Here is a 20,404-nt window from a genome sequence, read left to right on the forward strand (position 1 = left end):
AAACATAAGCTCATATCGTTACATGACCCTGCTTATCTTCCAAGCTCTGACTAGCTGGAGCTGGCCTAGACTATGCAGGCGGCTCCCAAATATCTGCCAGATGCAATTCCATTACCCATCTAAATAAGACTCATTACCAATTTGGATAAGACTAGGTTCCACTTTATGGACTTTCACAACCACCTACATGAATAAGGTCATAGTGGAACCGTGACATGGCCTGCAGTGAATGGCCATGTGATACTACCCACCAGGATGTTCTCAACAAGCCCTACTGGACAAACGAGAGCTGTGCAAGGACATTATTGTGGTTTTCGGGCTTGCAGCGGATCCTGTTATTAATTAACACCTCAAGTTTGTGGGGAATTCAAGCTGACTTAGAATTTTTTAAAAAAGAAACACATGAAAAGCGAGGACATTTTTACTGTCAATGCATCACCACAATCTTCTCCTCTGAGGAAGAACCCTGTTCCTTCAGCCTTCCCAACTTGTGATTGTGAACCATCAAACAAACAAACAAAAAAGAACAGCCTGAGCACCTCTTTGCTCTCCTCTGAACCCTTTTCTACTGAGCAACAACTTCCTTGAACTGTGCTGCTGAAAATGGGATGAACTGCTCCATATGAAGAAGAAGAGAGAAGAGATTGGATTTATACTCTGCCCTTCACTACCCAAAGGAGTTTCAGAGTGCCTTACAATCCCCTTTCTCTTCCCCTCCTCACAACAGACACGCAATGTTCCCTCTAAGCTATGGAGACTTGTGAGCCAAAATTCTACTTTGTGAGCTACTGGCATTAAAGTTGTGAGCAAGTGATTTGGCTACTGCATAAATCAGTTTGCTCTGGAGCCCACCTTCCTGAGCGGAGACAAAACTGTGTGAGCCAGAGGCTAAAAAAATGTGAGCTGGCTCACACTAACTCAGCTTAGAGGGAACACTGCCTGTGAGGTAGGTGGGGCTGAGAGAGCTCTCCTGAGAACTGCCCTTGAGAGAATAGCTCTGAAAGAACTTATGACTGACCCAAGGTCACACCAGCAGCTGCACGTGGAGGAGTGGGGAATCAAACCCGGTTCTCCCAGATTACAGTCCGTGCTCCTAACTACTACACCAAACTGGCTCTCTAGGCTGAAGAGTTATCACTGCAGACCAAAAGACTATGGTTTTCTTAGAGTCTACTGACTCATTCTTGACTCACCCTTGTATATTTAAAGCAGTGTGTACACAAGGGCTGGTCCAGCTTATCAGATGCATCCCATCTGCAGTTGAGAGCAAGAGGGTCTTCCCTCCCTGCCCATCATCCCAGCCAACTTGCCCAGCTTCTGTCGCCACCAGAAGTCTACGTGAAGGTGCAATGTGTCTTGTTCACTGCTTCTAAGTAGAAAGGCAGGCTACGAATGTTCGGAATAGATACATACATACACCGAGGAAGCTATCTTATTGCTGTCAAGGATCAAAGCCTTTGAAAATCACATGTATGTCCCATTTGTTTGATTGCATTGACTTACACTGTGTAATTCGCCTTGAGTCTCGGAGAGAAAGGTGGACTATACATTTCATAAGTAAATAGATAAATGCATGAAAAACCAATGATAAACCCAACAGAGTGAATACGCTTTTTCTTACCTCGCAGGACACTTTTTACAATGGTTTCTGTGTGCTCAGCCAGTAGATCTGCTTTGCTGATGGCAGCCAGGGAAAGATAACTCGACATGTTCCTACACAGCTCTTTGTTACCCCTTTGCAGGAATTTCACAGCCACTGGGACAGCCAGGGCCATGATGGGAGGACGATTGTAATTCTGCGGGGGGAAATGGCAGCACCAGAAAAAGAAATGTAAATAAAAGGGGGAAAAGAAAGAAAAAGAAGCAAGTGAAGAAAATAGTTATTACAAACTATTGCACCAAACTGGGGCAGCCCAACCATTCAGCTTGAACGGTGGGTCTTCTATGTTTGTCCTTTTAGGCCTAGCACAGGGCTTGTACAGTGCTAAAACATGAGGCATGGCTTATATTAGTACTGAGTTCTCAAGTTTTATTACAAGGAGCTACAGAATAACAAACAGCAAACAGAGGCAACACTTGTTCTGTCTGTAAGTGAATCTGTTTCTGCTCAGCCTTAGTATGATCAAAGACCTTTCCACTCCATGCTAAATAGTGGTACTGCATGGTGTAACAGTGCACCCTAAGATCCCTCCCTTTGCAATAGTGCAGAAGAGGCTGAAACAATTTTTGAATCGAGTATCTTGGCACTTGATTTCAGAACTGTATCTCAACTTTCTTGAGCCATCTGAAGACCTGCAGGATATAAACATTCTAAATAAAATCCTTAGCTCCAATGAATGAATGAATGAATTAATTAATGAATGAATGAATGAATGAATGAATGTGTGAGAGTGTACTCAGAAGTGGTGCTTCTGAGAATTCTAGCCCAAGCAAGGGCTGGGATTTCTTATGCATCAGACCAGCTATACTGCAGCCGCCCTGAGCGGGATATAAATCCAAGGATAGATGATTATTATTATTATTATTATTATTATTATTATTATTATTATTATTATTATTATTATTAAAAATTTACATGCTGCCTCTCACCACCAAGGGGTCCTGAGGCAGCTAGCAATAGCTAAAATATTAACAGATATCAATTAAAAATAATAAAAATAAGACTAAAAGACAGACCAGGTAAACAGACCCGACTAATGAAAAGCTAAATGGAAGAGCTCTGCTTTGCAGGCCCTGTGGAACTTATATAAATCCTGCAGGGCCCACGTACTTTCTGACAGCTGGTTCCACCAGGACATGGCCACCACAAAGAAGGCCCTCAACCTGGTGGATGCCAGGCGAATATGATGACATGCTGGCAGGGCTGCCAGCCTCCAGGTGGAACTTGAAGATCTCCCGCTATTACAATCGATCTCCAAATGATCAGATCAGTTTGTCTAGAGAAAATGGCTGCTTTGGAGGATGAACTCTAGGGCGCTACACCCTGCTGAGGTCCCTCCCCCTCCCCAGGCTCCACCCCTCAAACCCAGAGTTGGCAACTGTACATGCTGGCCTACCAGCTTATACCATTACTCTCTTTCTCTCCCCTTTCTCATAAAAATACCATAATGAGAATAGCAGAAGTACTTGAGACAGGCAGCCTCAGGACCACCAAAATCTTCTAATCACTTGTCACCTGCAGACATCTTGAACTGGTATAGTGGATTTAATGGTAATTATTACATTTCAGCTAACAAGGCCTTCCTCTTGACAGAGTTACAGTAACAAGTGAAGTGAAGACAATAGGTGGCTTGTTATGCTAATTGAAGAATTATATTTTTGGAAATCAAAACCACCGAGAATTCAGGATTCCCCCCCGCAATCTGTTATTGTATGAAATGTTTACTTGGAGTTAATCCTAGAGTCTCAAAGCAGAAAAGAACAGAACTGGATACATGGAGATGTGGAACCAGGTGGAGAAGCTCTCCCTCCCCCCAACCCAATAAAATCAGGTTCTTGTTCCTTCTGGATGGAAGCAGCCAAGAGTCAAAACTGATTATCATGATTTTTAAATATCTTTAACATGAAGCCTTGGGGGTTACTTCGGAGGGTTAGCCAGGGCTAGATATTAAGAAACATTTTAGTAGTGTTGAAAGTTTTCTGTCAGGGGTGGCAAGATTAAAACTAGGGAAACAAACTCCAGAGGCAAACACTCACACACAAACACAGATCCTGGATCAGCCTCCACCCTTGCTGATGAAAAAGGAACAGCCTCCTGAGTAGCTATTCTCTAAGGTTACTTCTGGCCCCGGTCACACTGGAGGAAAAGGCGCGGCTGAAGTGCGGCTTTTTTGAGCCACATCAAAAGAGAAGTGCAGTGGCGGGATCAGATAGATCCCCCGAGCTGCTGCGCAGTTGCTCCCCGGCATGATCAGATGCCAGAGGGAAGCCACAGATCGGTAAGCGAGGCGAGCCCACTGTGCATGTGTGCGCATGCACAGTTCTACAGGGCCTCTGTATGCTGCAGGGAGACGGGCGCGTCAGCGATCAGACGCCGGCCCGTGCTGCGCATCAACAGATAGGTAGTACTCTTTTGGGCCCCGGTCACACGAGAGGATTTGCCCTGCGGGGGGGGGGATCGGGGGTGCATCAAGTGGGCGTGATCATACTGCAACATCTGGGAAGTGGCACGCACCTGTCCCCAATCTGTCCCTTCCAGCCAAAAACCCGCCGCAAAAACGGAGAACCAAAAGAGTACTACCTACCTGTTGATGCGCAGCACGGGCCGGCGTCTGATTGCCGACACGCCCATCTCCCTGCAGGATACGGAGGCCCTGTAGAACTGCACATGCATGTGCAGTGGGCTCGCCTCGCTCACCAATCTGTGGCTTCCCCCTAGCATCTGATCATGCCAGGGAGCAACTGCGCGGCAGCTCAGGGGATCTGTCTGATCCCGCCGCAGCGCTTCTCTTTTGATGCGGCTCAAAAAAGCCATACTTCAGCCGCATCTTTCCCCCCAGTGTGACCGGGGCCTTGGTGCTACCTTTTTGCGGCAGGTTTTCGGCTGGAAGGGACAAATCGGGGACAGGTGTGCGTCGCTTCCCAGATGTTGCAGTATGATTGCACCCGCTTGATGTGCCCCCGATCCATCCCTCCCGCGGGGCAAATCCTCCCGTGTGACCGGGGCCTCTATGCTCAGATTTATGCCTGAGAGACTATGTTTTTATTTGATCCCAGGCATAACTCCATTCCTTTCCCACCAGGGCTGGTTCATGGGCACAAGTGGCCTTTTGGGGCGCTATGAGGACAAGAGCATCCCTTTTGCCCCAATGGCCCCTTGCTTCCCTGGCTGTCCTTGGCTGTTTCCACGTCGATGTTTTGCTCTGCATGGGCTTCCTTACAGCAGCACAGTTTGGGGGACCATCCCCATGACAGCATCCTCTATTTGTCCTGCTTTCCCCCAGTTTGCTGTGATCTTTCCCAAAGATCTGATTTGTTATGATCTTTCTGGAGAGTTAGTCGTCAAAGCATCTTTCAGTAACATATGGACGGGAAAATGCACATTTTTTTCAAGGTCCCCCTCACATAGCCACCTTTTCACTTAGGCTCCGCGGCAACCGTCCCCCCCCCCCTTTTTCCCAAACCTTAAAAAAAACCCTCAGTCATAGCTGCATCAGTATAGTGCTATAGCATTATAACAATCTGTTGCAACAATGTACTAGACACCAGCTTCCATTTCCCCCTTTTTGCTGCAGTTATGAAGGGGGGGGGGGTAAATGACTGCACATTTCTCTTTATTAAAACTGCAACAACAAGACTTAACTTTTTATTTGTGCAACAGTTAGTACATTGTTGCGATGGGCTGGTATAATGCTATCACAATATAGCTATTGGCAACTTTTAAAAGCCCTCTAAAAGTCCTCTGATGGTGTGGGGGAGGGATGGCAGCCATGGAGGGCTAAGAAAGGGGAGTAAGGCTTGTGTCTGGATGCTCTATTGCCACTGCGAGTTCCCCTGCATTCTAGGCAGCAATGTGAGCCATGCAGACAATGGTGTCTGTATGGATGGAAGCATCCCTTGCTGAATATTCTGCCTTCTAATTGAGATAAAACTAACCCTAAAGCTCATTCATTTCCCCACTGCAAATTATTGGCTGTCACTAGCAGGGATAGGAAAATTCATAAAGCAATGATGTCAAGTCATAATGCAAGTTTTACTACACCTAACAAAAGAGGAATATTTGACATAGGGGTGCCATTTTGGGTACCGAGCCTGTTTTTCTTATAACATGTAGTTTTTTGCTCTAACGTTTCTAACAAACAACATTCCAGTGGCCAAAACGTCTCTTCATGAAACCACTGGCCGTTCCCAAGGCAAGTGTTACAAAAGTCCAACATCCCTTGCAAATACTCTTACCTGCAAAATGCAGCTCATAATATCAGATGCAATTTTTGCATGTGGTGTGTCTTCATCTTTTCCTGAAGGTTTCAGGTTGTGCTCCAAGCACGACTCCCAAAGAGCAACTAGGGATTTTCCATGTTTCTCTATGGATTCTGTCTCCCTGATAGCTGTGGTGATTCGAGTGATACAGATTTCCACAACTGCCTGGTCATTGTCGTTTGTTTGGTAGTCCTGTTTGAGACAAAGCAATTTGTACTCAAGCTGCATCAGAATTAATCAATAGACTAAATCCTTTCCCACTTGCTATAGACTTACAGTTCTAAAGAGAAATTTCTATTTTCTTTCTGGAACTTCCGGAACAAATTAGACCAAACTGTTTCTACAATCCAGTGGGTGGGGGAGGAGGACTAGAAGTTGTCACCACACTCCCACCACTTTAGCCAGGTGCGTGAGTGAAGTACATTGTGCAACATCCACTGTAAGAGCTGTAGCATTCTTCCTGCCACCTCCACATGAGCAGAGGCAGCAGTGTGTTAGAGAATAAGCCTGATATTTGGTTTATGGACTATTTATTGCTACATACAATAGACTGTGCACACACACATAGGCACAGAAAGCTGTACACTTTAGGTCACCCATTGTGATACTACACATAGAAGGTGCCTGCACATACCTTACACGTGAATAAGGTTTCAGCAATACAGGTACCCAGCCTGGTGAAGAAGCACACACCTCCATTATTGTGAGCAATGAGAAACAACAACCTTGAGAAGAGACAGCCCCCATTGCAGAACTGTTTGTGCTCACGTACCACCCATCACTGCTTTGTTCCTGAGAAGGCATTTCCTGCCAAATGGACATTTGGTTATCAATGGAATGGCCAGCTTCATCAGCACTACAATGGAGCATCCTGATGCCTAGGTTTCACACCTGTGCAGATGCCATACTCTGAGTAAGGTTTTAGGTTACAATATTGGCCACCCCTCTCAGGTAACCTCCCCTTCCCACATGCAACCAATAGGATGTTTTTGGGATGGACTAACAGCATTTAGCTTGTGAGCAATTCGGCTAACAAGTGGCCACACTGCAGCCATGTGGGCAGGCTGGCAACTAGCCAGCACGTCGAGCAAGTGGGGGAGACAAAAAGGGAGGACGGAAACAGAAGACTGACTGCGAGAGAAGAGGTGGGGGAGAGGGAAGGAAACAAAGGCAGGGGGCACGGGATGCCCCTGCCCCCAAGATTTCTCATGGGTAACCTACCTGTGTATATGTATTTAATGTTTTAATTGTTCAGGAGGGGGGAGGAACAGGATTCTTACCATGCTATTAAGCAGCAACTGAGCCAGTGATATTTTGAGAGTTGCATTAAGGGCTTAACTCCCAAAATGTAACTCAAGCTCTGGGTGTCAGTATTTTATAAACCAGTCTGATCCTTGACGCACAGACACAGGAAGTGTGGAGAAAATATCCCAACAGGATAGAGAGTCCAGGCAGTAATACAGGAACCTGGCAAGTTCTTGGCTGTCAATCACAGAGGAATTCCTACTTCGTCCAACCCTGACGCAGACTAATAACTTGAGCTCTACGAAAGAACCGGAAGAAAGACCTGGGAAGCGGGGCAGGGAAGAGTGAAGACTGGGCAGAACTCAGTAAGTGTCTACAGCAAGTAAGTGTGTGGCAAGTGAAATCCGAAATAATGAAGTGAGCAAATAACTTGATTCCTTTTGCCTTCGTCTTTGTTGCTTTGCATGTTTAACCGTCATGCCGGCTATCACAAAAATTAGTAGAAGCCAAAGTTCATAATGGATTTGCAAACAATCTCATGCTTGTGTGTTATTCATCTTTCTACATCTGTTTATTAACAAGGAGATACGGTAGGGTTGCCAAATCTAAATCGCCCGGGAGCGGGGGGCTCCTGGACGATGTCGGGGCTGTGCGCGCGCGCGCCGGGTGCACGTCACCCGGATGTGACGTCACACGCTGGGGGCGGGGCCACGCCATTTGAGGGGGAAACTCTTTGTTTTCCCCTCAAATGGCGTGGCCCCGCCCCCAGCGTGCGACGTCACTTCCGGGTGACGCGCACGCGGGGGTGGGGTTTCCCCCGGGCCCTGATCCTGGCGCGCCAGAAATCGGGGCTCCGAAGCGGGGGATTTCCCGCCCCCTGGCTGCATTTGGCAGCCCTAAGATACGGGTATGGCAGCAACTGGTTTCAGAACAAGTGAGCTAATGCAGTCTACAGTTCTAACTAACAAACAGAATTAACGAAGTAGCGACTCCATTAAACCAATTTGCGCAAATATCAGACAGGAAGAACACCATTCCATTGTAATGTATACAAAAGATATACCACATTTCCCTTGCAGAATTAGACCATAGTTCTATTTATTCCAGCACAAAGTTCACAAGAAGACATTACAGAAACAGTCCTATTCTGCTGCTGCTGTTTAGCCCAACCTGTGGTAATTGTCATGATCCCCTCCAGCCTCCTCAATGATTCTGATTCAAAATCCCCAGGGGAGGAGCCAAGGCCGGTGACTGAGGAGGACCAGAAGGATCAGGAAGAGCCCAGCACTGCAGAGCCACATGAAGACGACATCTCCTCAATGTCACGGGCTGCCTTTCCAGGGCCTACAAGGGAAACCTCTGCACCAGCCTCAGTGGTAGTCTCCAGGCCTCTGCCACTCAAAACATGGGCCTGGCCCTGTAGCCCCCCAGAATCCTCTTCCAATCTGTGAGAACAGTGGCAGTGGAGGGTCCAAGCCAAAGTGGCACAAAGGAGGCAAAGCTTCAAGCTAGTTATGACAACACAGGACTGCCAGGAAGCCCTGGCAATTGGCACGGGGACTTATAAGCAGCGGGGGAGGCCTACACCAATTTCTCAGTGTCTTTGCTGACAACATTGCCTGTGATATGGGGACACTCTAATATTTGGGCAAAAACTCTATGGTAGAAGCCATTTTAACCACAGAGTTTTTGCCTAAATATCAGAGCATCCCTGCATTGCCAGTGTTGCTGGAGGCAACACTGAGATGCTGGTGTAGGCCTCCCCCAGCTGCCAGTAAGTCTCCCAGATAATTAGTGGGGGGTGAGGCCTGGGGAATCCCCACCTCCAGAGGGGGGGATGGCAACCTTAATGCAACACCAGAGTAGAGCAGTGCTTGCAGGATCCTGACCAGTGTGCAGAGCTGCCTGTATAATATATACAGTATATATAGTATAATGCCCCTGTATAAATCGATGGTGTGACCTCATTTGGAGTACTGTGTACAGTTCTGGTCACCACATCTCAGAAAGGATATTATAGCATTGGGAAAAGTGCAGAAAAGGGCAACTCGAATGATAAAAAGGTTGGAACACTTTCCCTGTGAAGAAAGGTTAAAGCGCTTGGGGCTCTTTAGCTCGGAGAAACTATGGCTGAGGGATGACATGATCGAGGTTTATAAGATTATGCATGGGATAGAGCAGGTTGAGAAAGAAGCACTTTTCTCCCTTTCTCACAATACGAGAACTCGTGGGCACTCCATGAAATTGCTGAGCAGTCGGGTTAGAACAGATAAAAGGAAGTACATCTTCACCCAAAGAGGGATTAACGCATGGAATTCACTGCCACAGGAGGTGGTGGTGGCTACAAGCATGGACAGCTTCAAGACGGAATTAGATAAGTATATGGAGCAGAAGTCCATCAGTGGCTATTAGCCACAAGGTATAGATAGGAACTCCCAGTCTGGGGCAAGGGATGCACTGTATTCTTGGTGCTTGGGGGGGGGGGGCAACAGTGGGAGGGCTTCTAGTGTCCTGGCCCCACTGGTGGACCTCCTGATGGCACCTGGTATTTTTGGCCACTGTGTGACAGAGCGTTGGACTGGATGGGCCATTGGCCTGATCCAACATTGGCTTCTCTTATGTTCTTATGACCTGTTGGCAATGCAGCTGGGCTCGATTACACCCCAGCCTACTTAAAGTGGGACCTGGAAAGACAGCCTTGCAGGACTACAACTCTTGCCTGCCAGACCTGCCTCCAGAGGTTGCCTGCTCCTGAAGCCCAGATGTTACTCAGTGATCATCTGCAGGGGTTGCTACATAGAGGCAGGCAATGGCAAACCATCTCTTGCCTGAGAAACCCTATGGGGTCAACATAAATTGGCCGTGACTTGAAAGCAAACAAACAAAAGCAACCAGAAGTAGACTGGCTCTGTTTAGCGACTAGGTCTAACAAGCAGAGTTAAGCCTATATCCTTCATAAAGTTTTCTACTCATTTTTAAAGTCATCTGTGATTGTGACCACAGCAACATCCTGTGGCGATACACTCTATAAACTGTTTGCACAAAGAAGTACTTTTCTCCTATTCTATGAACCTACTGCTAGTCAGTTTGAATGGACACCAAGTTTAGCTTTCTGTCAGCATTACTTTATAGCTTTATAAACTGTTGCCATGTTCAACCATGGTGTTCCTTTGAGCTATAAAGTCTGAATGACCTTCTTCAAAAGAACAGTGCTCTGGCCATTTTATGACCTATGTCCTTATAGATAGAAGGGATATGTTGAAGCATGCAGATATCAACAATTTTCTAAGGCTCCATTCATGTCTGAGAGAGAATGCTTGTTTCTTCCAGCATCCGAATATGAAAATAATGTTAAATAATATTCCACACCAATTATATACCACTGCTGCCCTCTAGTGGCAATTAACTTGTAAAAGTTCTTTTTAAAAATCCACTCATAAGAGCTTTTTATTTAGTCATGGTTTGGAGATGCTTACTAACCCAGACTGAGGGCCAGACAAGATGAGATTTATGAATATATCCTCCAAATTCAGGTAAGGCCATGGTGGGGAGAGGAGGTCCCCTTTTCCCTGTGCTGTCTTGTCTTGTTTGACTGGGTCAAACAGCAGCTCCATGAGTCTAAAGTCAGAAGAAGAAAAAACAGTGCTAAGGAAATGTGTAAATTCCTATTCACCCATGATGCAGGATCAGTCTGAATGAACCTTCATGAATGCCCAGTATCTTGTCTAGTTTGCCCTGTGAATGGATGCAGTGTAGAGAGAATATCTGCTAGAGCTTGTACAAACAACAGATAAACTGGAGGTACAGCAATCTAAGTGCTGTACTAACTCTATTAGGCACCTACCTTTTAATTTTTTTTTTCATAGACCAGGCAGCATCAGCTGATGCCTCCTTCAGGAGGACAGTCCTCCAATAAGTTCTAACAGAGTAGAATCACGAAAGTAGCAGAGAGTCATGGGCATTGTAAGCAGGTAAAGGTAAAGGTAAAGGTTCCCTTGCTCGAAAGCCAGTCGAATCCGACTCTAGGGTTGCGGTGCTCATCTCCGTTTCAAAGCCGAAGAGCCAGCGCTGTCCAAAGACGTTTCCGTGGTCATGTGGCCGGCATGACTAAACACCAAGGCACATGGAACACTGTTACCTTCCCACCGAAGGGGTACCTATTTATCTACTTGCAATTTCTTGCTTTCAAACTGCTAGGTTGGCAGGAGCTGGAACTAGAAATGGGAGCTCACTCCATCATGCGGCATCCAGGTCTCGAACTGCTGAACTACCGACCTTCCACAGCCTGCAGTTTAGCGTCTTAACCACTTGAGCCACCGCAGCTCCTTTGTAAGCAGGTACCTGTCTTTAAAAGCTACCATGGTTTTGTTTCTGTAAATTAAATTCCTAGAGAGGGAGAGATTTTATTTTTTTTACAGAGGATTGTTTCCGTTTCTTTTCTTTTTCTGAGCAGCTGTTCTCAGAGCAGATAAAAAACAATAAACCTTGCACCCAAAATCAGAATGTTGTTAGAAAACTGTACATTTTAGCTTTAGTGTACTGAGAAACATGGATGTCATGTTCGGATGTCACAAAAGACCCCCCGTTTGTTTGTGACAGGCATGATTTTTTATTTATTTATTTATTTTATTTATTTTATTCAATTTATACCCCGCCCTCCCCGCCCCGTGTCTTATTTGCTGTGCTCATTCACTGCATCCCTCCTGCTCTCCCCTACTTTGCCTTGCATATACAGAAGCCTTCAATTTGCTATACATTCTAAAACTACAGTTTAAGATCAGTCTAGAATCCCAGTTGATGAGGAGGCAATAGGGTTGCCAAATCTGTCTTCGCCGGGAGCCCCCCGCTCCCAGCCGGCGTCGGGGGTGTGCGTGCACGCAAAGCGCACACGCGCACCGCGTGCACGTCACCCAGAAGTGACATAGGCATAGAGTTTTCCCTTGTATGGCCATGGCCCCGCCCCCAGCGTGCCCGGCGTGCCCACGTCACTTGCTAGTGATGCGCACGCCGGGGGCGGGGTTCCCCCGGGGCCCGATTCCGCCGCGTCGGAAATCGGCCCTTCAAAGCGGGGGATTCCCCACCCCCCACCCACATTTGGCAGCCCTAGGAGGCCACAAGCACCCATTTGCCCAGTCACATGCATTCAGATAACATGGAAAACTGGAAGTTGATTGAAGGTCTTCGAAATAACAAAGTTTTCAATTATGCTCAGTGTTCAAAGGGTGAATGGAGGAGGGGAATGTGTGAACACAACAAACAAGCTGCATCTGAGCCAATTGTGAACAGATCGTTGTGACCTCTGGATGTGGTCAATTTTAATATGAGTGATTGTTTTCAAGTTTGTCTATCCAGGGAGCAAGAGTGTCTCGGAAGAAAAGTGTTCCCAAAAGTAAAAGCAGAGCTTTAAAATACACTGGGATACATTAATAAATATTACTTTGCACCAACATATAGGCAAAGGTAAAGCTTTCCCTTGTTCGAAAGCCAGTCGAATCCAACTCTAGGGATGTGGTTCTCATCCCCGTTTCCAAGCCGAAGAGCCACATGACCACAGAAAGGTCTTTGGACAGCACTGGTTGGATATACAAACTCGAAAACGAGGTATTACCTTCCCACCGAAGTGGTACCTATTTATCTACTTGCAGTTTCTTGCTTTCAAACTGCTAGGTTGGCAGGAGCTGGGACCGGAGACAGGAGCTCACTCTGTCATGCAGCACTCGGGTCTCGAACTGCTGAACTACCGACCTTCTGGTCTGCAGTTCAGCATCTTAACCACTTGAGCCACCGCAGCCCCTGCACCAAAATATACTCCCCCCCTTTTATCATTGTATTTTTCTATTTTAGCTACCCTCCTTTGTCATCTCACAGATTGCCTCCAGGATTTTTATTAATACAGAGGCAGTTCAAAAGAATTTACAAGCAAGTATTAAATGGACTGCAGGATTCCAGGGCCGGGGTGAGCCTGTTATTGTTACCAACTAATGAGATCTGTATCTAGCACTTAATGATGCACGGCCCATTCATTCTCACCGTGTTCCTGCATGGTCAACTATCCCTGTTCCCATTTTACAGATGGGGAGACAATACTGAATCCTTGCATTCACAGTAAATGCATGTGACTGCAAACTCTTTCTTTTTAAAAATCCTTATCCTACATTTCGTGCACAAAAAAAGGAACATGGGCCCCGGTCACACGGGCCAGAAAATGCGGGGGGGGGAGCGTGGCTGTTTGCCCCGGAGCAAACTAACGCGCGGCCACCGGATCACACGTCTCGCCAACGTCCCGTGGTTCGGGGGGAGGTGCCAGTCACACGACAATCCTGCGGCGCGACAAAGAAGTGGCGCGGCGCGATCACAGCAGCAACCGCTAGGTGCTGCCGCCATGGCAAACGAGGTTGTGGGTTTTTTTAACCGAAATGTGCGCATGCGCTGTTGGGTGCTTGTGCGCATCCCGTGGAGACTTGGGGGGAAAAACCTTTTTGCAACGGGACATGGGCGGGCACCGGATGCCACGAACTACCACCGGAAACGCGATCAGACGCCCGCCCTTGCCCCGCGGTTTCCGGAAACTAGTACCTCGGAGGTACTAGTTTTTTACGCCGCATCTTTGGCGGGAAGCCTCAGGTTAGCCACGGGAGCTCTACGCTTCCCAGATGTTGCGGTGTGATCGCGCCTGGAAAATCCGCCTATCTTCCATCTCTGTAGCGTGGCTAATGCTCCGTGTGACCGCAGCCATGGAATGTTTTACTTACCGGAGAAGAACTGATAATTTTTATTTGCTCAAGAGCTTCTGACAGGCACCCTTCTATTTCGGAATCGTCTAAGGAGAAGAGGTCCCCTGCACGTGAAAGGTCCTTTTGTCCCAAAACAACTCCAAAGAGATGATGCATCGTGGATGGGTACAGCTGACCACGGGCTTCAATCACGCCAGGTAACCCATAATCCAAACGGCATCCCTCTTCTGTGTAGAATACATTGTCCGCTTATGTTTGACCTCCTCTTCCCTCACAGCCTGAAAGGAGAGAGGTTGAAGAAATGGATCAAAACATGTGGATGTCACATTGTTGCCTATTATGCATTTTTAACAAAAAAGATAAAAATTGAAACAGTACACAGCATTCAATGCTGTATTGTAATCATCGCAAAAGCTGTTTGGAAGTATGCTTAACTGTGAACCATATACATTCTGGGGATGTTCATCCTCTGCAGCAAAAACATCAATGAGAGTACATCATTAAAAAGCTAACATATAGATTGGGGAATAACCTCTCATGGGCCAGAGCCGAGTTTATAGGTGCATGTGATGAAATAAACCCTGGCCCATAAGAATATTTGTTGTAATACCTTGGTTAGTCAGAGTCCTTAAGGTGCTGCGACATCTGTCTCATAGTTGCTGGTGACGTGGCATAGTGTGGCTCTTCGTTGTCATTCAAAAAGCCAAAAACACCACCCATGTGATACCTTTATTGGGACCAATCCAGTGACACATAACAGTGTGCAAGCTTTCAAGTTCCCCAGAACTCTTCACCAGGCCAGATGTTACAAAATACAAAAGAGGGGAAAAAACCCCAGCAGATTTCAGGTTTACCGTAGCCTGGCATAAGAAGGCCTTAAGATCATGATGATCTGCAATCTGGTTCATACCCCTTTTTATTTTGTAACATTTGACCTGTTGAAGAATTCTGAGAAACCCAAAAGCTTGCACATTGTTATGTGTCATGGCCCATTGGGTATCGCATGAATGGTGGTTTTTGGCTTTTACTTTGGGGCTAATATGGTTGCAAACAATCTGTTGGCTCATTCAGTCATCCTTGTTTCTAAAAATATTTATTTATTTAGATATTTATACACCACCACCAATGAGGAACCAAAGGTTACAATCCTGAGAACGCTTTCATGGGAGTAAGCCCCATTGAATAAAATGGGACTTATTTCTTATGCTGCGGTCACACACACTAAATAATCCACTTTCAACAGTGGAAAGTGCACTGAAAGTGGATTATTTAGTGTGTGCAACCACAGCCTTAGTAGACCTGGTTAGGAGCATGGTTCCCTCTAAGATGAGTTAATGGGAGCTGGCTCACAGTTTTTTAGCCCCCGGCTCACACATTCTCGTCTTAGCTCAGGGAGGAGGGCTCCAGAGCAAACTAATCTATGCAGCAGCCAAATCCCTCGCTCACAACTTTAATGCCAGGAGCTCACAAAGCAGAATTTTTGCTCACGAGACTCCACAGCTTAGAGGGAGCCTTGGTTAGGAGTGTCTCTAAGTGGCGTACGACCACATCGTCACATTAATTTTGACCAGTTTCCTCACACATAGGTGCAGTTTACTCGTATTAGTAGGCTGAGCAGATTTCCTCATGTAGAAAATGAGCACATCGGGGAGAAGATGAAACAAGAATATTCTGTCTTAAACTGCTGGTTTTCTCTCTATGGGGTATTTTTGTTTACATGATGGGGCATCCTAAAATGTAAACTCTTCCCAGCAGCAGCAGCCAGAGATCTGACAGCCAAGGAATGACTTTACCACAGGGTATCTTTGATCAAGTAGACCAGCCCTAAATTGTAATGAATTCAAAGGCAGTTACTTCCACACAAGTTATTATACAAGCTTCTTGTCTGACTACGGTGAACACTATAATCTGGCATCTGACAAAAGTCAAGGCCTTTAACAAAAGAATGTTCTTTAATAGATGCAAATGTTTTTCTCAATGGGAGCTGAGTGTTAGCAGATGGTCCCTGAGTAGCTCTGTGTTCTTGACTATGAAGCCCATCAGAGTTGGGGGGGGGGAGTGTCATCACTGCAGATGAGGGGAGTGAAAAGGTATGTTTAAAGGAACAGATGGTTTGCAGCTTGGAAGAGAGAGCTGAAAGAGAGCTGCAAGGAGGTTAAAAGTGAGGCCCCTGGGGAACAGGGCTCCTGCAAGTGTGTGTGTGTGTGTGTGTCTGTGCGCGCGCATGCATGTGTAGAACCTGTGGCAAAAGCAGCTTTTGGCCTTCCTTCTATACTTCCCAAATGCTGTTAGTAGACAACATCAGAGGTCGATTCGCGGGGGATCGCGGGGGATCGCAGTTCCCCCAGGTGAGGTATGGGGGCGGGGCACATGACGAAGCCCCGCCCCCTGCTTCCGGCTGCGCTGCTTCCAGCCCTCATTCAGCCAGGAGGAGGCAGGAGAAGAGGGAGGGTAAGTTGCTTCCTCCCTGCCTCTCCCCACCCCTGCCTGCCTGGGTCCAGGGAGGGCCTTGGCGGGGCTTCCTTGCACTCCCGCCGGCCTTGCAGGTCCACCGCCGGGCCCCTGATGTCAGGGGGTGTGGCATATGCTAATGAGTTATGCTAATGAGTTCCCCTAGGTCTTTTTCTACGAAACAACCCCTGGACAACATAGCATATTTAAATTCAGGTGGGGTCACCATGTTGGTGTGAAGCAGCAGAACAAAGTTTTATTCAAGGTATAATGCATATCAAAGTACATGAAATAGCCACATAATAATGTATTATAGTTTAGTATTGTTTCAGAGGATAGCTGTGTGGGTCTGCAGTGGAACGGGTAGGTTCAAGTCCAGTCGCACCTTAGAGACCAACCAGATTTTGGAAGGGGAATGAGGTTTTGAGTCAAAGCTTCCTCCATCAGACATCAAAGCTTATACCCTGAAACCCTTGTTGGTCTCTAAGGTACTACTGGGCTTGACTCTAATAGTTTAGTATGTAATAGGGATGGGCACAAACCGCAAAACGAACTGTGTTTTTACTTCAACCAGGCCAGTTCATGGTTTGTTTTGACCTGGTTCATTTGGTTGCGCCACTCTTGAACCAACAATGAACTGCCATTTTTTCCATAGAGGTTTGGGTGGTTCGTTAGAGCGGTTTGTTGACCAGACAGCCTGGCACCGATTCAATCAATTCCTAGGTAACGCTGTGGGTGGACTTGTAGAAAACCTGAGAAACACCCGTAATAGTTGTCCATAGCTTGATTGGCAGCTCTGGCAGCCAGTCATGGAGCTCCCATTCTGCTCTGTGGGAGCAGATTGTACCACACCCTGACTCAGCTGTTTTCACTTTGCAGCAGGAGAGAGGAGAGGAGTTAGTCTTCAAGTGAGGGAGAGTTAAGAGAAGAATTGCTTGCTGCTGGCTGATTCGGGGGGGGGCTTTGAAGGACTCCTTTCCCCCCACACACAGTGGAACAATTTTTTAAACACCTCTCCTGGCTGGGAAGGTGTTCCTTGCTGTGATTTCAGGGACCTGAGTCACACACTTAACTAGCTTTTCTCTGCCTGTGCCAGGTGGGGGGGGGGAACTCTTTTTTTCCTTTAAAAATGCAATTTTTGCCAGATGTGGAAGGTGGGTGGAGGAGACCGTGCTGAAGATTCCCTGTGAGTTTGGTGTCACGAGGGGGCCATTCTACCACCTCCTAAACTCACGAACTGCAGGAACCACAAACTGGTTCGGCAAACAGAAAAGTTCACGAAAGTTTGTGGTTCATGGAACCCAATTAACCATGAACCACTATGAACCACCATTTTCCCAGTTCGTGCCCATCCCTAGTATGTAATATTTTTAACAATGCTGGATTTCTTAATAGTCATCCGGTATTTAGGAACATTGGCTTTCTCTTTGACTCTATAAGAGACTATCTTGAAGGTCCAACTTTCTCTCTCCATTAACCTTCAGCAGTGTAAAACCATACATTTGTGGGGCTTCAGGCCAGTTTGTCTACTCCCCACCCACACCTCTCTGCACCCCTGAGGATTTGATGTGAAGGATCTGATGGCTCTTTGCCAATACTTACATGCTACATATCCATATATGTTTATGAATAAAGAAAATAGTGCAAAAACGCCTTAGATCTCCAGTGTTCTTTCTTATCCAAAGGAAATCAAAACTAGGAAACACTGACTCAGAATTTCTTACCACTTGGGGAAGTGGTGAACACATAAGAATGTTGTTATAACCAATGCAGGACTTTCACTTACTGATTGTATAGACCTTTAGGTGATCTTATAGAATACTCTGGTGTGCCTTATGGATTCTTAAAAAGTCCATATTTAAATGAATTCTTCCTCCATTTTTCAAACTCCCAGGGCAAAGCGGGGGTAAAGTTCCTTCTCAAAAGTTATTAGTTGGACCAGTTTAAAAAGGGGAAACTTTAACTGAGCAGTAAGAGACGTATTTTCCACATGCATGCCATACAGGCAAGGGACAGAAGAACAAATCTCAGGGAATATAAAGTGGTTGTACAAACACTTCTGAGAAATATGCTGTGCCGTGCCACATGATAAAAGAAATGTACTGAAAACACAAGGACACTTAAGTTGTTCAAAGTGATTGGCAAAAGGCCAAAAGATAAGAACATTTCTCAACAGAAACATAGATTTTTTTTTCTTAAATCAATAATATGTGCAACACCAGGAAAATATGTTTTCAGGGTCCATCTGAATTTGCATACCTCTAGGGACCTCTAGGTAACCTGATGGAACCATCTCCCACTAGGATTGCCAACCTCCAGATGGGAGTCTGGAGTTCTTTCAGAATTACAACTGATTTCCAGACTACACAGATCACTTATTTATCATTCATTTATTTATTTAAAACATTTATTCCACTTCTCCTGAAGAAAATGGCTGCTTTGGAAGGTGGACTACACGGCTCCATGCTCTACCAAAGTCCCTACCCTCCTTTAACTGCACTCTCCAGGTATTCCCAAACCTGGAGTTGGCAACCCTATCCTCCACAGATTAGTCAGCTCCATTTAGATAACATTGCTATGTCCTGTGGCAGCAAGTCCCATATGTTATACTTTTTAAAAAACAGAAGTACTTGCTTTTTAGTTTGTTTTAAAGGAAATGGGTATGCCTCAGCATCTGATTGTTTTGATCTGCAACCTATACTCTGGACAAGAGGCTACTATTAGGAAACAGGATTTTTTGTGACTGGCAGAGGTGTGTCAGACTTAGGCCCCTGTCACACGGGCAGGAAACTGCAGAGGAGAAGTGTGGCTGTTTGCCCCGGGGCAAACTAACATGCAGTAAAGCGATCAGACCTACTGTGGAGGTTCTGTGGAGGTACTGTGGAGGTTCCATGGCAAGGGAGAGGTGCCGATCACAACACACGCCTGCGCGCAATGAAGAAGCGCGCGGCGAACTGGTTTTCTTTTTTTGTGTACACTACGAATGCGCATGCTCCGTTGGGTGCGTGTGCGCATCCACGGAGACGTGGGGGAAAAAAAACCCTTTTCCGCAAGGGGACATGGGCGGGCGCCGGATACCACCGGAAACGCGATCAGACGCCCGCCCTTGCCCCGCAGTTTCTGGAAACTAGTACCTCCAAGGTACTAGTTTTTTGCTGCGCTTTTTCGGCAGGAAGCCTCAGTTGTGCCACGGAAGCGCTATGCTTCCCAGATGTGCTGGTGAGATCGCGACCGGAAACTCCGCTTGTCTTCCGTATCTCTTGCGTGGCTAATGTTGCGTGTGACCGCAGCCAAGGATATGTTTTATCACCCTATCTCTTCAATCTGTAAGGAGAACACACCATAAGGAAAGCTGGACTAGATTTTATTTATTTATTTATTTATTTATTTTTTAGATTTATATCCCGCCCCATCCAATATTCAGCTCGGGGCGGCTCACAGACGGCCATGTCGAAGTTAAAAATATACAAACAACACATAATAAAACACTATATCTTAACATAAAATTTGGTGCTCAGATAAATTACATAAAATCCAAGATAGGCGACGTCCCACTGGCGGCCAAGTTCTTCACAGCGGAAGCACCAGGAAGAATGTTCCCCCAGCTCTATTGGGCGGCATCTACCCCTACATATGGGGTGGATGGTTGGAATATCATTGGTTGCATAGTGGCGGTGGCACTTTGAAGCGAATCCGGTATGCTATAGGAAGCCAGTGCAGTGCATGCAGCACTGGCCGGATGTGGTCTCGCCTGGAGAGACCCATCAGCAGCCTCGCTGCAGCATTCTGCACTAGCTGCAGCTTCCAGATTTGCGACAAAGGCAGCTCCAAGTAGAGAGCGTTACAGTAGTCCAGCCTCGAGGTGACCCTCGCATGGATCACAGTGGCCAGGTCTTCTCGGCCGAGATAGGGAACCAACTGCCTAGCCAGCCGCAGATGGTAAAAGGCTGACCTGGCAGTGGCTGCTACCTGGGCCTCCATCGTTAAAGAGGAGTCCAGGAGCACACCCAAACTCCTAACCTCCCGCTTAGGCACCAATGGTGTCCCGCCGAAGG

At 46.6% G+C, this 20,404-nt stretch overlaps 1 protein-coding gene across 1 annotated transcript; it reads right to left on the reverse strand.

Annotated features, from left to right (window-relative positions):
• Window positions 1–1,609: 1,609 nt before the first annotated feature.
• On the reverse strand, window positions 1,610–14,054 carry LOC107107601 (ventricular zone-expressed PH domain-containing protein homolog 1-like; the record flags this gene model as incomplete). Its single annotated transcript, XM_015407909.1, has 3 exons — window positions 13,917–14,054; window positions 5,896–6,111; window positions 1,610–1,796 (listed from the first exon to the last, which is right to left on the reverse strand). Coding segments are annotated over exons 1-3 (541 nt in total), but the record flags the coding sequence as incomplete, so codon positions are not given.
• Window positions 14,055–20,404: the final 6,350 nt, after the last annotated feature.

Source organism: Gekko japonicus, unplaced genomic scaffold, assembly GCF_001447785.1.
Source record: "Gekko japonicus isolate JY-2015 unplaced genomic scaffold, Gekko_japonicus_V1.1 scaffold4786, whole genome shotgun sequence".
Lineage (NCBI taxonomy): Eukaryota > Metazoa > Chordata > Lepidosauria > Squamata > Gekkonidae > Gekko > Gekko japonicus.